A 19255-nucleotide genomic window follows, 5' to 3' on the forward strand; every position below is an offset into this window, starting at 1 on the left:
GTACATAACCCTTAAGCTTCATGAATTTATTCTAATTACTTAGCTACTTTATTTGTAACCTCCATTTTGATTTTTGTATGGCTACTGTTAACTCTATATTTTAATTTTGACAGTTTCTAGGTTTACACTTCTCTCATGTCTCAGACAACTAGATTTGCTAGCTTTATATTTTCAGTATTTACAGTCTCTTTTCTTTTTACACTGATCCACAAGCTTTTTTCCTCTAATGGTGATGAAAGAATCTATTTCATGCTAAAATTCCCTAATGGGAATAGAAGCTACTTTCGTGAGTCCTTTAAAAATAATCTTCCATTAGAACTGCTCAAATACTAAATGCATTTTCTGTTGACCTTCCCTTTAGTTTTCCTTTTACATTAAGATAGTATAGTTGGCAAGTACAACATAGGAATTTATAACATATATATATGTATATATACACACACATATATATATATATCTTACAGGTGGCTTTATATCTTAATTATTAATTTATACTGGCGTTGGTGTCCAGGAATTTGATCCAAGGAAATAGCATTGAGTGTGAACAAAGATTTAGCTAAAAATATTGTTTTTAAATATGAAAAAGTTAGGGACTCCTAAATGTCACTAGAATACAGCATACTTAAATCAATTATGGTATATCCATATGAAACAATGCCATGTAGTTTGTTATAAGTATATCGTAAAAGAATATTTAATGAAAACTACAAAACACTGCTAAAAGAAATCAAAGAACATATAAATAGAAAGACATTCCATGCTCATGGATTAGAAGAATTAATACTGTTAAAATGTCCAGACTATCCAAAGCAATCTACAGATTCAATGCAATTTCTACCAATAGCCCAATGGCACTTTTTTGCAAAAATAGAAGAAAAAAATCCTAAAATTCACATGGAACATCAAGGGTCTCTGTATAGGCAAAACAAACTCAAAAAAGAACAAAGTGATAAGCCTCACACTTCCTCATTGCAAAACATACTACAAAGCAACTGTAATCAAGACACTGTGGCACTAGCATGAAAAGAGATAGATCAGTGGAACAGAATAGAGAGGTCAGAAATAAACCCTTATGTATTTGGCCAAAAGATTTTTGGCAAGAGTGCCAAGACTACACAATGGGGAAAGGACAGTCTCTTCAACAAATGGTGCTAGGAAAATTAGATATCCACCTGCAAAAAAATGAAGTTGAGCCCTTACTTTACATATTAATTAATTCAAAATGGATTAAAGACCTAAACATAAAGCCTAAAACTATGAACTCCTAGAAGAAAACCTAGGGGAAAAGCTTCAGGACGCTGGACTTGGCAATGATTTCTTGGAAATGACACCAAAGCATGGACAACAAGAGCAAAAAATAGACAAATGGGACTACATCAGACTTAAATTTTGGTGCATTAAAGGAAACAGTCAACTGAATGAAAGGGCAACTCACAGAATGGGATAAAACATTTGCGAGTCATATATCTAACAAGGGTTTAATATCCAGACTGTATAAGGAAGTTCTACAACTCAACAACAACAACAAAAAACTCAATTAAAGAGAATTGAATAGACAGTTCTCCAAAAAATACACATAAATGGCCAAGTAGCATATGAAAAGATGCTCAACATCACTAATCATAAGAGAAATGCAAACCAAAACCATAACAAGATATCATCTCACACCCATTAGGATAGCCACTACCAAAAGAACAGAAAAAACTAGTGTTGGCAAGGATGTGGAGAAATTGGAATCCTTGTGCACTGTTGATGGGAATGTAAAATGGTGCAGCCATTAACAAAAAAAGTATAGATGTTCCTCAAAAACTTAAATACATACATATCCAGAGGAATTCAAAGCAAGATCTCAAAGATATATTTGCACATTTATCTTAAATAAGGCATTATTCACAATAGCCAAGAGGTGGAATCAACTCACATGTCCACTGAAAGATGAATGGGTAAAGAAAGTGGTGTATATATACAATAGAATATTATCTGGCCTTAAAAAAATACTGTCACATGCTACACTATGGATGAACATTGAAGACATTGTGCTAAGCAAAATAAGCAGTCACAAAAGGACAAATACTGTATGATTTCACTCATACAGAGTACCTAAAGTAGTCAAAATCATAGAAACAGAAAGTAAAAATGGTTGCCAATGGCTGAGGGTTGGGGGAGACAATCAGTGTTTAATGGGTGTAGTGTTTCAGTTTTGCGAGATGAAAAATTCTAGAGACCTGTTTTACAACCATATGAATATATTTAACCTTAATGAACTATACACTTAAAAATAGTTAAGACGGCAAACAATATCATGTGCTTTGTCACAATTTAAAAAGAATATTTAACGCTCCAGAACATATTCCTGATATAGTAAATGAAAAAGGCAAATATGTGAATAATACAGCAGAGCATAATCCCTTATAAAATACTTAATAACTCGCAAATCTTATAAAATACTTCAGGGTTATATAACATCAAAATTTATTAACTCTGCTCTAGGGCTGTTGGTCTTCATTATTTCTCTTATCTGTAGTTTCTAAATGAATTTATAAAAACATTTTTAAGAAGATTATGAGGGGCCACAAAAACACAACATTGGTGTTACATATAATATAGAGATGTTAGTGCTGTCTTTATTGCTGTTTTAGATCTAAGATTTTAAAGGCATCCTTCAACTATGTAGATCTGGCCAGTACAGAAAATATGAAAAGATTCATTAGTGATGACTGAATTTTAAATAGTAGCTTCAGTGCATAGGACCCATCACAGGCAGTTGTTGAGGACAAAGAGTCGAAACTACAGTATTATTCCTCCAGACTGTAATTTCATAATGAAACCAGAAAAACTGAGAATAAGGGTAAGCTAACAATTCATTTTTAACTGTTTAGCCATCTTATAAAATTAGCCCAAAAAGTGCCTACTGCTGATCTGGAGGATGTTTTGCCACTAGCTGAAGATATTACCACAATCCTCTCCAAGTGCTGTGAGTCTACCTCTGAGGACTGCATGGCCAAGGAGGTAAGGGAAGCATCACCATCATGTGCCATGTGCTGAGTGGCAGGCACTCTTTCTATGCTGCTTTTTACATGCATCATCTCAACGAATCCTCACCTGTATCCTGTGACATTTAAATATATTGGTAGCTCCATTTTACAGTTGAGCAAATAGGTAATTTGGGAGGATCGATAATTTGGGATCAATAATTTGAAGTCACACAACCAGTAAGTGGCAAAGTCCACACACAAAACAAGAACAAGATTATCTGATTCCCAAGACCTTACCCCACCTGCACAGCCTAATACAGCAGCCACTAGCAATATATGGTCAAGTTTAATAATAATTAGTTAAACGTAAATAAAATTTAAACTTCAGTTCTTCAGAAACACTAGCCACATTTCAAATGCTCAATAGCACTGGACAGTACAGATACAAATCATTTCAACATCACAAAGTTCTATCAGACAATATTGCAACCATTATACTATTAGAAGTTACTAATATTTTTTATCTTACCTGTTATAACTCAATGGTCATCTCAACCTTTTTAACCATTTTTCATTTACATAATCCTTTCAAGTAGACATGAATTTGAGCAGTTGCTTTAGATCAGGGTCACTCCAAGTCTGTGGACCTCTTTAGAAACTGATATGTTGTGTTGCCTGGTCTTTTTCCATTAAGAATACACATCTGTGTTAATAGGTGTTTTTCTATAACCTGACTTACAGTGGCTAAGTAGGATTATATATCTGTTGCATGCACTGCACCTACCTACACAGATGTACCATATTTTTAACCAATCCTCTATCATTTAGGTTGTTTCAGTTTTTCAATATTTTAAGCGATGCTGCCCTCATGGCTAAATCTTCCCTTCACCCATAATTATTTTCTGAGAATAAATTCTTAGAAGTCAAATTGTACATTTTAAGGCTATTAGCACATCTTGACAAATTGCCCTCCAGAAATATTCTACCAATTTACTTTCTAAGAGCGTTCCCACTGACTTTTATGTACACCATGCAAGGGTTTGTAAGCATATGTAAGCCTTCCTTATTTTTTTTTGTTGGGGGGGGTTGTTTGTTTTTTTGGGTTTTTTTCTTCATTTATTTATTTTTGGATGTACATTATAATATATTTTGAATTCTGTGTAGATTACATCATGTTCACCACCCGAAAACTAATTACAGTCCATCCCCTCACATGTGAGCTTAATAATGAGACCAACTAGAAAACTAACAATGTACAAACTCACGATTGCTTTTGCAGCTACCTGAATACTCCCTAAAAATTTGTGACAAGTTATCCACAAAGAATTCTAAGTTTCATGACTGTTGTCAAGAGAAAACACCCATGGATGTTTTTGTGTGCACTTACTTCATGCCAGCTGCCCAATCCCCTGAGCTTCCAGACGTTGAGTTGCCCACAAATAAAGATGTTTGTGATAAAGGAAATACCAAACCCATCGATCAGTAAGTAGAGTTGATCCCAGTAAATCTTTTTCTTGACAGTATCAATATTTGCTAGCATTAAACGACAAAGAAATTAAATGGAAAGAAATGATAAGTCTTTATCTGTTTTCATCCAACTACAAAGGAACTAAGATATACCATGGGTTGCATACACCATGAGTATGCATAGATTACGAGTAAAATATAAGTATATGCATACTCGTGGTGTAAAAATATTGCACAAATAGGTTGAATTAACAGATCAGAAAAGTAAATTACCAATATTAGAGAGCTGAATTTAGACTGAAATTCTTATTTACATTTGTCTAAACACTCATTGTTTTTATAAATGCATAGACAGCAACGGGATAAGATGGAAGAATTTACACAAATCAACTTTTACAGAAAGCCACTTAAGGTCCCTACTTGATGCTTTATACGGGGTTCATTGTATTATAGTTACACAAAGGACCGTTTCATATGCATTTGACATGTTTATGTGTAATATATACAGATGTATATATAATACACAGTTTTAATTCAGTATTAACTAGTAACGATAGCTTCAAAGCAACCATTAACTTGCATTTCAATGAGAATCTTGTTTTCAATCTAAAACTGTTGATTTAGAGTCAGTTTTAGCTGAATCTTTTATTTTTACTTAAGATGCAGAAGCCAGGTGTTCTGCCTTTATAATAGATGTCAAATTTCAAAACATGACATGTATACACAAATCTACGCAGGTTAAAGTGTTACCTTCCTTCTCTCTCATGCCAGGTACATATTTGAACTAAGTGCGAGGACTCATATTCCAGAAGTATTCCTCAGTAAAATACTTGACTCAACCCTGAAAAACCTTGATGAATGCTGCCACTCTGAAGACTCTACTGCCTGTTTTAATGCTAAGGTACAATTTGCTACATTTTCTTTACCAACCTGGTGTAGATCAAGGGTTGGCAAACTGCAGCTCACGGGCCAGATCTGGCCCAGTGGCTGTGTTTGCATGGCCTGTTGGCTAAGAATGATCTTACATTTTTAACTGATTTTTAAAAAAAGGAATATTTCATGACACATGAAAATTAGGAAATTCATTTCAGTATTCGCAAAATTTCATTGGAACACATTCATACTCATTGTTTATGGCAGCTTTTGTGCCATATTGGCAGAGTTGAACAGTACCAACAAAGACTATACATAGCTTACAAAGCCTAAAATATTTACTACCCGGCCTTATGTAGAAAATGTTTGCCAATATCTGGTGTAGATAATAAACATTCATGCTGATACATTACAAGGAATTCTGATTTAACACCTCCTGGAACAGTGTTTTAAGACAAATAATTTTGTTATGAAATTATGTTTTCTTACAGGGCCCTCAACTGAAGAAGGAACTATCCTCTTTCATCGGCAAGGGACAAGAACTATGTGCAGATTATTCAGAAAACACATTTACTGAGTACAAGAAAAAGTAAGAGACTTATTCTGGTTGTTTCCTCCAAATTTATCAATAATTTCAGCCTGGTATTGTGATTTGAAAGCATAATTGAAAACTTAAGATGTGCTAAGGGGGTAATAAAAAAAGAAGGTGTAATTAAGCAAGTTTTTAAAAGTAGTCAGAATCTAATATCTGTGTGAGAAGAAATAGTTCTTTTCTGGGGAAAAAAATGTCATGTATATCTGATAAGAGGTCAATTAGAATACAGCCACAAAAATATAAATTACAACATCTGCGGGGACTTGATTCAAAAAGACAAAATTAGCTCATACTTTATCAACATTCTTACCCCAAAGCTATCTGTAGATGTCACTGTACATAACTGAGAAATTATAAAACTGCCAAAAAATGTTCTCTAACTTCACAACATATTATCTAACAAGACAACCCAAACTTCCAGAAAAGTGTAGTATCACCTATCACCAACACGTATTCTCTATAAATTGGAAATAGAAAGGTTAAATCAATTGTGTTGTACAATGGTCATTTTTCTCAAGTAAGAGAAGAAAGCATTTCTTTATAAATAGGTGTTAACACTAAAGTAATAGGCCATAATAATGAAAGAAGTCTTACCAGGTTCCTGGAAAATGTTGAGAAGACCATGTCATTCTCAACTTCGCTAAGTGAATTTCTTAGACCCATTTCAAATGATCTTGAACAATATAAGCCTCAAGTAATCACAAATAGAACTGCACAAAAAGACGATTCTAAAGAATCCCCAAACCAGGACATCTCTTTCAATGACCCCCATGGAGTCTACCTTAACAAAGCTCTAAAAGAAAATGAAAAACTGTGAAAGCCTAAGTTCAAAATAGTTATTTTCCGGTTATCAGAAAATTAATTGTATAATTAATAGGCTATTACGGAGGCAGTATAGAATAATATTAAACAGATAATGCAAGATTAAGTTCTCTGCCAACAGTTTTGAACTCCAGGATCGCAGGGGGCAGTTGAGTGATAATTTATATAATCTCAATACATTAAAAATGTCAATGTAGTAGAATTGACATTTAGGGTTATAAAATTAGAGAAGATTGAGATTATTGAGTCCAGGTATCTTAAATCTCATCCCCCCTTCCCCCGCCCCATCCTCTGAGTTCCTTCCGGTATGACTAGCTTTCTCTCCCCTCCGGACCCACTCATTTCATTAACGCCTTTATGAGCAAACTGGTTCCCCTTTCCCGCTTGTCACTTCCCAGCATCTACCTTTGCCAACTCCAACTCTAGTTAAATTTGGGTCTCTTCTACCTCCCATTGCCTATTACTGGGCTGGCAAGTATTCTTGGAGAAAGTCATAAAACCAGGCTGAGTTGTCCATTATGAGGGTAGAGAGTTACCAAGATCATAATTCAAACTTGGAAAGAATCAAGAGAATTCAAGTCCTAGCACCATCTTGAAAGTGAGATGGAGAGCTGGTTAAGAGTAAAGCTAAAAACAAGAGCCAAAGATTCCTGACCTTGTTTCAGTGTTTTCCAGCCCATCTAGCTGAGGAGTAGGAAAACTGAGGGGGAAAACTGTATAAAATATGAGAGAAGAAAAAAAGCATTATGGCGATGTGAAGTCCTCTAATGGAAATCTGCATTAAGGAGCTTGAAATCTACAACTCGAGGGAAGATGAAACGTCAGAGAAAATAGAAGTCATTCGAGTTGATATAACTGAGTGAATGAAAGGAGAAAGACTGGAATAAAAATCAGCAGCAATTTGTACGTTTGCTTCCACCATCTTAAAAGAGGCGTAGATTTTACTTCCTAATCGCAAATTGAGTCACGAAAAATCATTCCGCAGATATGGAATTTTCTTGAGGGGCAAATATTTCTGTTCTCATTTTTTATTGTAAAAGATCTGAAGCAACTCTCATGTTGCATTACAAATGTTTATAAAATACATTTAGTAAAATCTTATTTTAAAAAATTCTCTTTCAGACTGGCAGAGCGATTACGAGCAAAATCGCCTGATGCTGCAGCCACGGAACTCGAAGAGCTAGTTGGCAAGCGCTCAGACTTTGCCTCCAAGTGCTGTTCCATAAACTCACCTCCACTCTACTGTGATTCTGAGGTGAGAAAATTTGACCCTCCACTTATCACTGCTCGATGTTTCAAGAACTTACTCATTTCTTTCTTGTTATTGAAATGCCAGCATGTGGCAGACTTCCTGGTCTTATTAATAACTTTGTTGTCTTTACAATGAAAGTAAGAAAAATGACTGTTTCCATGTTATGCTAATTTAAAAGCAAATTAAGACAGTTACAAAACTTACGAAACTTTACACTTTTAAGAAACACAACTGTGAATACAGGCAGCAAAGTATAGTGCAGTGTTTTTCAAACTGCAGATTGTAACCTATTTACAGTTTTAAATGAAAGAGAAAAATAAGAATATATTAGAAATATTAGTTCATCTCACATAGTGAGTAAATATTTTGTGAAAATTTTATTTCATATATGCATATGTGTGTATATAGGTATTAGTAGGTAGATTGATAGATACTTTTAGAAAAGTGAATACCATATCTTCTATCTTAATTGTAAAAATTATTAAATTAAGTTTTGTTTTAACATAAAAAGAAATGCAACTTCATTACTAAAGCTCACACAAATGTTTCTTTATGATAACAGTTATTTTCTAAAAGTTAAAAAAAGATTAATATTAAAATGTTGGAGTCATTTTTAATTGCAAGTTTCCCTTTTAGACGATATCAATTGGTTTCCAACTCTGAAAGATAAAGAAATTAGAATTCATATTTTCCAATTTCCCCCACCACTTCTTTTAATTTGTTGGTTCTTGGGTTCATCTTTCTTTAAATGTGATTCTCCCTTCTCTCCAGGTCCCATCTTCCCCTCATTCTGTTTCCCACCTCCCTGCTCCCCAACTTCTCCGTCCTCCTCTCTCCCATTTCTCTTCCCCATCCCCCCTCCTCCTATCTTACTCTCTCTCCCTTAAGTGTATTGCATAGTTGCCAGATAATTTATTTTTTTACCTTGTGCATAAGACAGGCAGTTCCAGCCAGACCTTTTATTTTCTGATAGTAGGTGAATTAGTGTATCCCTTTTACCACATCTGAGCCTATTGGTTTTCTCTTATAAACCACAGTATGAGGCTGGTACTTCATGTTCTATCTTTGTGTAGACTGAAGGTGTGAAGGAGGGGAGGAGAGCCTAGTTTAGACTGTGTGGGTCCATCATTAGTAGACTTGATCTCTGCTGTCTCTATGATTTTGTTATATATCCCATATCAGAATTTTGTCCACCCAGTCAGTATCTATCCTACCCAATGGGGAGATGTTTTGCTGGCCTTTTGGGGATATATTAAGCCCATTTGTTCAGATCCTCCATCTGACCTGCAACTCTCCAGCCATCATCACAATTATTTAGAAGAGTCAAACATAAGGTCAATTCTTCATTCTACCTTACTGCTTATTTGGAGATATTAATGCAATTCCAAGAATTTTGTTGTCTTACCCATTCCATTTCTGGAATAGTGAGTCAGGGTTAAGAACAACTCTATGCCATATCAAAATATTTTCTTCCTTTGCCCACTTCTTTCTGATATTAAGTTGTATCCTTTCCCTATGCTGGTGGTGGCCGAGACTTCTTTGACTGGATTTTATTATTGTTTATTTTGTCATGTGTTGGAGAAGAAGCATTTATGATACATTTTTGATCCATAATTTTTTGTATATAAAAGAACTGTAATATAAAAGGTAATACCACTTAGGCTAATAATTAAATGCTAATTTAGAAGTCCTTTTCTATAAGTTAAAGAACCTCCCCCGCCCTCTAAGAATTCACATGAGTTTTTATCCATTAAACCACGAAAGCAACAAAGCCTTGTTTCATTTTATTAGTCTATTATTTTTCTATTCTATTTCTATTATTTATTATCCTACTACAGCATATTTGAAAATATCCAAGAACCTAACTTTAAAAAAATCACAAAAATTTAAATGTGGTAAAAAGACTATAAAGATCATCTAATGTAATTTTTCACTCAGTTAATTCCTTCCAGAGATCTTTCAGCCTCCATATAAATACCTGTAGTCAATTTATTTTCTTCTAGAGGTAGCCTATTTCATTGCCAGGTAGCTTCACTTATGAGAATACTTTCCTACAAATTAAGCCACGATATTCCCCCTCATAATTTCTGCTGAGTCTAGTCTGGTTTTTTCCAAATAGAAAATGTCTATTCTCTGTTCTCAATAGCAGCTCTTTTATACTTGAAGTGACTTTTTAAATTAGGCTATGTAGAGTATTTTTTAAAGTTTTTGGTTGTGAGTATCAATTCTCTTAATCATTCAGTGAAGTTTGGATTATTTTTTACTGTATAGTGCACTGCCTAAAAAACAAAGTTTTAATCAGTTTGAGAAACTGAGCCATACCATTTAGTTCATTTTTCTTTATTCTGATTCCTCTGCCAATTTCTACATTTATACTCTAGTTCCATACCTATTTGCTAATCTTGTTTGTAACAATTTATAAAGTCAGAATTCCAGATGAAATGAGTTCAATAAAATAAATGGCTATTGTTTAAATTCTGCTGAGAAATATATCATGTTTATCTTTTATCAAAATTCAAACCAGCTAAAGTTCTAAACATAAAAACTGGAAGAGCTGAAGTATTAGGGTATTTGGGTCATTATCAGGATTAAAACATTTAACATAAAACAATTCAACTGAGTAGTTCCTCCCTTTACTACCAATTTGCTTTTGGTAATATAACAGCTGAATTTAGGTTGCTTGATCCCACAAAAATAAAATCATCTTACCCAGAAATTATTTTCTGCCAGCAGCATTTGCTTTGCGGGTCTAATTTAGTCATTAAGAAAAAAAGTCTAACTTTTTTTTACATCCTCTCAAAAATATCACTTTTGTAAAACAGTTCCACAACCCCTTTGTTATGTTTCTCCAGCTACACCCTTTCCTTTTGACATCATACAAGACAAACAGCTTTATGCACAAAAACCCCTGCTACCTTCAAGCCTGTTGCTTTTCATTTCTTTGAGTTGCTTTGCAGTATATTTTTCATTATAACATATCACCATTTAAAAACTTTGTTATTTTCAACTACAATGGTGAGAAGGCAGGTTTGTAACTTTCTATTTTCTTGCTTTACAACCAGTAAATTCACAGCCGTGCTGCTGCTGAGTAGCCAATCTTCCAGTAATTGTTACAGCGGGAGAGGAATGGAGTTGTCGAGATACTTGTGCACATTTGATTCTTTAGGGCACTCAGAGATTAGACCCTCTGCTGATTCTATTAGCCTTTTTGATTGTCTTTCTACATTGATTTCATAGCGAGGTAAACCAGCTCACCTCTACTTTCTGACTTCATGTTAGGGCAAAATCTGGTAGAACTGCATTCACTTTCATTCTCAATGCTTAGTATGAATATTTGTCCCACTTATCCTATAAAATCTGGATTATAATTTATCATCAAGCAAATATAGGACAAGGAGATCTAACAGCTTTTACCTTAAAAAGTAATGCCCATCCATTATATTCACTCCAAGTCATTTACATCCAAGGATCTCTCTGTCTCTCTCTGTCATTCTAAATATACTTGGCACAGCTGCTGGAAGAGTGGCAAAGCTTCTGAACCATGCTAGCATTTCATTATGTGGTGATCTACCCTCACTCTCACCCTGATCTTGAAATGACCAGGAAATAGAATAACCAATAATTTTCTTTTGGCTTTACCATGGCACTCTCAGAACTGGTTTGGTTTTTTCAATTCCATAGAGGCTTGGTGACTGCAGAAAAACTTACAGTTGCAAAGTTTGACTTGAAATTTTTTTTCTCTTCATCATCATTCAGGCCGGGCATCCCTATTCACTCTTCTGAGAACTCCTTACTATGCTTCCTCTAAGATGTCCTAACAGAGTGGGAGTGGGCATCAACTATAATTTCCCCAAGTATTCAGAAAGCCACTGTTATATGCTGGAGTTGATCATTAAAATCTTGAAAACATAGAGATGAATGCAAATAGCCAAGAGGGAGCTGGGCAAAAAGGAGACTGACTCTCTCTCCTCCTCTTTTATCACCTCGTCCCTCCCCTTCTTTCTTTGTCTCTCATACTTCAAGAAAAACTGGCATCTCCACTGTAGTTTTTATCTCTCTCAATATAACTGGATTTTATGATTCTTAATATCATAACCAGCATTTATTAAGCCATTACTATATGTTAAGTAGAATATTAACACCCTTATATGTATGTGTTTATAGAATAAACTAAAGCAATTCTAAATGTTAAGTACCATTTTAATTCTCCTTTTACAGACGAGTTGAATGAGATGATTTTCCTAACATCATGTGACCTCTGTATAAATTTAGTCCGTATGAATCTGTCATTCTCACTCCATCTCATTGTCAGAATTCAGCCCTAATTTAGCTAATAACAAAAGCAAAGTATTGATAGCAAAAGACTGTTAACTATTGGTTGAAAATCCAAAATTATTGTTCAGATAGCAAAAATGATACCAGGTCAGTAGTGTCACCCTGAATTCCCTTCATCCCGCTTCCTTGGAATCTTCCTCCCTTATTTATACTCTTCTTTTGCTTCAACATTTCCTTTTTACTAGCTCTGTCTAATTTAAAGATACTTATCTCCTTACCTTAAAAAAATAAGACACTTTTGCTTATCAGCTATTTTTCTCTAGCTATTTTTCTTTCTTCTCCCCTTACAGCCAAGATTCTTGAAAGAGTAGTATGCACTCTCCTTCCTCACACCTACTGTTAATTCCTCAACTCTTTGCAGTAAGGCTTCTGGTGGTACCATACCACTAATAACAAGGTCACACTGACAATTTCCTTCTTGCTAAATATAATAAATATTTTTCAGTCCTTATCTTACCAGCATTCTCCACAAAACACCTCATACCCACAATCATTCCTTCCTTCTTGAAACAATTTCTTTATCTGTGGTATTATATTCTACTTTTTGTCCTTCAATGATTCTTCCCTTCTTGTGCTGTTTCACATTGTTCTCTTCCTCCAGCCATTCCTTAGATTTCTTTGTTTTCCAGAGTTTTCTCCTGGGTCTTTTTCACTTTTCATGACACTACATTTTCTCCAAGTGTTCTCATCCATGGACATGCTTTTAATCTCCAAATCTCTATCTCCAGCCAGGATCTCTTCCCTCAGTCCCAAACTTTTTATCCAACTGTTTATGGGGCTCTCTTGTTCCACAAGAAATTCAAACAACATGCCCAAAATCTTCCCCTTAAAACCTCCTTTTGTATTTCCTAAATTTACGAACATCACTACCATTAACCCATTGTCCAAGATAAAAACAGTGATCCTTGATTTCTCCTTTTTCCATACACATTCAAGTTCCAGATATTATCAATTCTAACTCCTCAATACCTCTCAATTTCCCCATCTACCTTCTTCTACATTAGTGGTACTTAAATTTAGGCAATCTTTTACCTGGGTTGTTACCTCTCAATTGGTCTCCAGTCATCATCCAGTGCCTCACATCCAATCCTGTCTCTACACTGATGTCAAAATAACCTTTGTAAAAGACAAAATGGTTAACGTATTCTTCTAATTCTTCTCCATTGCTTCTAAATTGAAGTCCTTTTTTTTGTTTTTTCTTTTTTTTTCAAATCAAAAGAGAATTTGGACCTTTGATTTCCTCTCCAGTCTTATCTCTACTTGTTCCTCCTGCTTTGGTTCTCCCAAACTACTTGCAGTTTTTCAAGTACATTAAACTTGCTCTTACCTCAAGGTTTTTGCACATAATGACTCATCCTGGATTGCCGTATCCTCACTCCGTAATCTGGCTATATCTTTCATCAAGCTTCAGGATTCAATTTAGACATCACCTCTGGGAATCCTTCCCTGGCACTCAGGCTCTTCTGTTGTCCCTTTATAGTCTATGTACACCCAATAATTAACACATTAACTACTGTCATTTTTTTTCCTTGTCTGCTTTTGCTAGAACACTGTAAACTCTTCAAGGGCAGGGATAGTGAAAACAAATATGAAGGATGGCCAATAAAAAGTTTAATACAGAACTGCATTTTGACAAAAATCATTTCCTCTAAACAGGGTTCAGATTTTGATGTAACTTCTGCATGATAGTAGTCTACAAATAAAATACTTTGTGAACTAAATAACAGTCTTTTTTCATTTCAGATTGATGCTGAAATGAAAAATTCTCCGTAGTCTTGATGCATGTGTATTGTCTTAGGTAAGTATTGTTTTTAAAGGCAGCAAAGATTTGTACAATATATTTTAAAAATCATAGAATGGAAAGGAGACTTCCAAATTATTTATTCTAACATTGTCTATGGAAACTCATTTTACAGATTAGAATATTAAGTATCTGGAAAAGTCAAGGAGTTTACACAAGTATACACAACCAACTTCTAACACATCTAGGCTTAGAATCCAAGTCCCCAGCCTGGTACTGTATTCATTATAACCTCACATCTGAGATAGAGACCATTTCAGGGCTTCTGATGCATACAATAGAAAAAAGAAATGAGTTTAAAGACAGAATCCATCAAGTCTTAAAGAGACCCCAGCAGTGTTCTTAGGAGGAAAGAGTCATTCTTCAAATTGAAGCAAAACTATTGAAATATTACCATTTGCTTCTTTCAGATATTACCTTTTCACCCATTTAAAAATGCCTGAGGAAGATATTAAGAACATGAAATAGTTTAGACAGAACTTAAACTTAAGGTGACCTCAACTCTGCACATTTCAAAAACATTTTCTCTCCAGATTTAATTGTATTCATTTTAAAGATATTACTTCTAAGATTTAAAAGTGACAAAAACAATGATTTTGGTTTATCTCAGATCTTAATTGAACTGAGGCTTTTCAGTGATGTAAAACTTTTATTTTTCTGATTTATTGACAACTTTCCGCAAAATAATATGGAAGCAAAAGCCATTGACTAATGAAATTAAATCATTTCACTATATTCAAGCTTTCAACTATCAACTATTTGAATTAACTGAAACAGGAAGAAAGAAAACTAACACTGAGAGGCAGAACAATGGGGGTGGGTCAAGGAAACTCATTTTCGGAATCACCCAATCTGGATTAGAGCACCCACTCCAGCTATCTTTGTGAATTTGAGCAAGTTATTTATCCCTAAAGTTCAGTTAGTTTCATAACAAGAAAGTTACAATGTCTACCTCTCAGCTTTGTTGTAATGATAAAGTGAGATGATGGTGTATATAAAATGCCTAGAACACAGTAGCAGTAATACTTGTAACGTTGCTGCTGCTTCAACTACTACTAATAACATGAGCCTAAACTAAAGCAAGTTTCCTTGCCTATATATTCTCATGCTTTGGCATGTAGCTATTATGTCCTAAAGGGAAAGTAAGTTCTTTGAATAATTTCTGGGGAAAAAAATTGTCACACCTGAAACTAATATGTCAATTATATTTCAAAAAAAATTAAAAGCCAAGTTACTTGCAATGTAAGTATTCTAGAGTTAAAAATAATATCTGGTCTCTGCTAAGCTATTCCTATTTCCTTATTTAAATTAATCTAGTCTTCCTATATCTCAACTGTCATGTAATCTCCATATAGGTAAAATTCCAATACACAGCAGTTACCTCACCTCCCATCCTTCAAGATACCTTAAACTTTAATTAGAATTAAGGTTGTTTGGAAAGCTATGTGATAACTTTGCCTTCGAGTTTGTTTTCACTGGACTATGTTACTCTTTAGCAACTCAGAGTGCATTTTCTGGGTGTCTCACGTAGATTCTTTCAGGCTCTGGGAGCACAAATTGAATTAGAAGAGGGTTATCCTAATAAAGGGGGAAGCAATACTAATTTGATGGAGTAAGCTTTTTTTTAACCTAACAATTTTCAGAAATACTTCTAATGCTAAGTTAATAGGTGAACTCAGTTTTTTTCAGTGACAGATTAATGAAGATTCCAATATACTGACATTTTCTGGTTCATAGTCATTATCTTCATCTTCTATAGAAATTTTTATCATTTCTCCTGTATTAGTCAACATTTGTCTTTGGCCTTTAATTAGTCCTTCAATTTCTCCGTCACCTAATTAGCCACCCAAACATTTTGATTGTCTGGAAGGAAGCCCTAAAAAATCACTCACATATTCCTTCCATAGATTTCAACACCATGCATTTACTCTTTGGATCTCAATTTTATCCACTGCCTCTTTATTATAATCACAATCTGCAATGATAAAGGGCTACCAACACTGTTATATTATGAATAGTCATGTGGCTTTGAAAGAGCAAGTTATACCTTGCTCACAAGATTGTAGGACTAGGACACTTGATATCCAGAAAGGATGCCACAACCTAAATGTTTTATTAGGTTTCCAGAACACAGCTAGCAGATTGTGGTTCTTGGGTTCCAGGGAGAATTCTGTACCTCTATAGGACAACTCTGGATTCATTCCATTGTCAGCAGCATTGCCCAATAACAACACAGTCCCAGTCAGGAGCTGCTCTGGATCCAGGACTTGATTTAATGATTCCAGTCTACGTAGTGAGAACTTTTTCCCAAGATAGGCTAGTCTTTTTATCATATTTTAAATTTCTCTAGAATATATCCATTTTCTTCTATGATTTTTCTCTTACTCTAAAAGGTAAGCTCTCCAGTGGCAGAAGTGGCACATACCGTTTACTGTGAAGCAGTTCCTAGAACTATTAAAACAACTTTGGCTTGCTATGTATTTATTTTCAAAGAAATTTGAACAAGTTGTAGAAGCTGAAGCCTTTGTCTCAAGGTGTTCCCATCCTTAGGTACCCCTACAATTCATGTCTTCCATCAACAGTTTGATGGTATTTCATTCTTAACTGAAGTCTTATTATAAATCTGAGTTGTCGTCTTGACAGTTATTGGTCTCCTTGATCCATTTCTTTCTTCAAGCACCAAAATGGATCATGGCCACATTTGCATGCCCCATTGGAGAGGAAATTACTGTCTCTTAATAATCTCACACAGCCAGCTGTCTTTTCTTCCTTCAGCTTTTGAAAGAATTAGTGTTCCCTGGGTGGCTAACAGATAAAGATGTTGGCTCAGCCTGCAGAATCAAGTTGGATGGAAAACACTACTAGAATCACACTCAGCACAGCCAGGTGCTTATACTACAAGAGAAACACGAGTAGGGAAGCACAGACGTGTCCCCCATCCCATCCTCATTCCAAGGCATAAATGCACTGAAGACAATGAAAGATGGAATTTCTTACACTGTGCAAAGAGAATTGTGCAAATATAATTCTGCTGTAGTGTTTTGGAAAAGAGAGGAAAAAAACGTCAAAGAGGAGACACATTTGCTTCATTACCAAGTAGAAGATGACTTCATATAAACAGTGCTGGGGCCAGCCCTGTGGCATGGTGTTTAGGTTTGCACACTCTGCTTCAGCAGTCCAGGGTCTGTGGGCTCAGATCCTGGATGCAGACCTACACACTGCTCATCAAGCCACGCTGTGGTGGCATCCCACATACAAAATAGAGGAAGATTGGTACAGATGTTAGCTCAGCGACAATCTTCCTCACTAGGAAAAAAAAAACCCACTCTGTGTTTCACTAAAATAACAACTACTGAGCTATTATCTCCATCCCACGGCTGGGAGTCTCACGTGTAATTGGTTGCTACTTTTGCTCTGGCAGTGATTGTTCATTCTCACATTCTACAATTCTCAGAAAGTTACATACATCAGTTCAAAGAAAAAAAAAAACTGTAGGATGCACCTTGGCATAACAACAGCGATGACTTTATATGCAGGTTTGGGGAATTTCTTGTGTTTTTTATTTTGGACCCGTCAGGTGAGCCATAGTGGATGTATAGGTCATGTTACACAGGTTTATCTTTTTTTTTTTTTTTTTTACTGAGGAAGGTTCACCCTGAGCTAACATCTGTCGCCAATCTTCCTCTTTTTGTATGTGAGCTGCCACCATGGCACGGCCACTGACAGACCAGTGATGTAGGTCGGCACCTGGGAACCAAACCCAGGCCACTGAAGCGGAGCACACCAAACTTAACCACTAGGCCACTGGGGCTAGCCCTAGACAGATTGATCTTTTTTTTTTTTAAAAGATTTTATTTTTTTCCTTTTTCAAAGCCCCCCGGTACATAGTTGTATATTCTTCGTTGTGGGTCCTTCTAGTTGTGGTTTGATGAGCAGTGCCACGTCCGCACCCAGGATTCGAACCAATGAAACACTGGGCCGCCTGCAACGGAGCGCACGAACTTAACCACTCGGCCACTGGGCCAGCCCCTTAATCTTTAAACATAAAAATAACTTGATCTTATATGAATCTGTTGAGCAGTATTATGATTGTTATCCATGAACTCTACTTTTCTAACACCTATTTCCATTATTCTCATAGAACTAGACCTGGAATCACCCTGGGAATGACATCTGATGACTTAACCTGAGTAAACTCAGAGCTCCTGGGGAGACAACTAAGATACTCCTGCTTTTTATCACCTACAATATCTTAATACAATGATAAGTATGATGATTTGGTATCGAAATAAACTGAAATATAATGCAAACCATAAATGCTACTGAGGATGATTTACAATGTTGCTCTTCAGCCCTGTTCCTGTGATTTTTCACAAAGATACTACAGTAGGCACTTTCAACCTCACAAGCCTCTGCTTTTTTCTAGAACTCTGCTGTGTCTAAAAGATTCACAACATTAAGCATCCACTCTACAATTCCCAGCACACTAAGCTCCATTCCTTGATTGCTTCTCTGGCTTAATAGGTGCCATTAAGGAAAAGTTAGCCAGCTTCCACCACAAAGAGCCTAAGATAGCTCACTTCTTAAAAAAAAAAAAAAAAAAAAAAAAGAGAGAGAGAGAGAAAAGGAACCTCCTAAGAATAAATTCTTGCTCCCAGCTACAAGTCATATGGCATTAATTAGATAATATCTGCCTTGCAAAAAGAAAATCTTTGTGACCTGAACAAGTTTATTTTTGCTAAAGATGACTCTTCAGAGCACTTTGAGTCAAAGTTCTGAAAACATCACGATTTTAGCTTAATTAAATTTACCCCTATATACGCTATGTAGGATAGTCTCTCTCTGTGCTTTCTTTTCCCAGGGAAAATAAAGGTATTTTAACTCAACATGTTTTGCTTTGAAAGAAAGATCGTATTTTCAGATTAAATACCTCTCAAGCCAATACAAGCCAAGGGAAACCTTCTATATTTATTGTCAATTGCCTCAAGGAATTTGAATTCATCACAAAGCAGAGGTAGAGTTATAATGTAGAGATGAGGCACGTTTTACAGCAAATGTAACTGGGGCCACATTAAGCAAAATCATCCCTAGTTATTCCTTAAGATTCCAAGTCCCAGCATTTTATTAACTAAATC

The 19255-nt window shown here is 35.3% G+C and overlaps 1 protein-coding gene across 1 annotated transcript in view; it reads left to right on the forward strand.

Annotated features, from left to right (window-relative positions):
* Positions 1-18437, forward strand: part of GC (GC vitamin D binding protein) — a 35073-nt gene extending 16636 nt beyond the window's left edge. Inside the window, exons 7-13 of the mRNA XM_014847229.3 lie at positions 2880-3009; positions 4255-4457; positions 5214-5343; positions 5807-5904; positions 7855-7987; positions 14063-14117; positions 18262-18437. Coding sequence (XP_014702715.3) covers positions 2880-3009; positions 4255-4457; positions 5214-5343; positions 5807-5904; positions 7855-7987; positions 14063-14092 — 724 coding nt within the window. The 3' untranslated portion in view covers positions 14093-14117; positions 18262-18437. The remainder of the gene's footprint in view (positions 1-2879; positions 3010-4254; positions 4458-5213; positions 5344-5806; positions 5905-7854; positions 7988-14062; positions 14118-18261) is intronic.
* Positions 18438-19255: the final 818 nt, after the last annotated feature.

This window comes from Equus asinus, chromosome 3 (assembly GCF_041296235.1).
Source record: "Equus asinus isolate D_3611 breed Donkey chromosome 3, EquAss-T2T_v2, whole genome shotgun sequence".
NCBI classification, from domain to species: domain Eukaryota; kingdom Metazoa; phylum Chordata; class Mammalia; order Perissodactyla; family Equidae; genus Equus; species Equus asinus.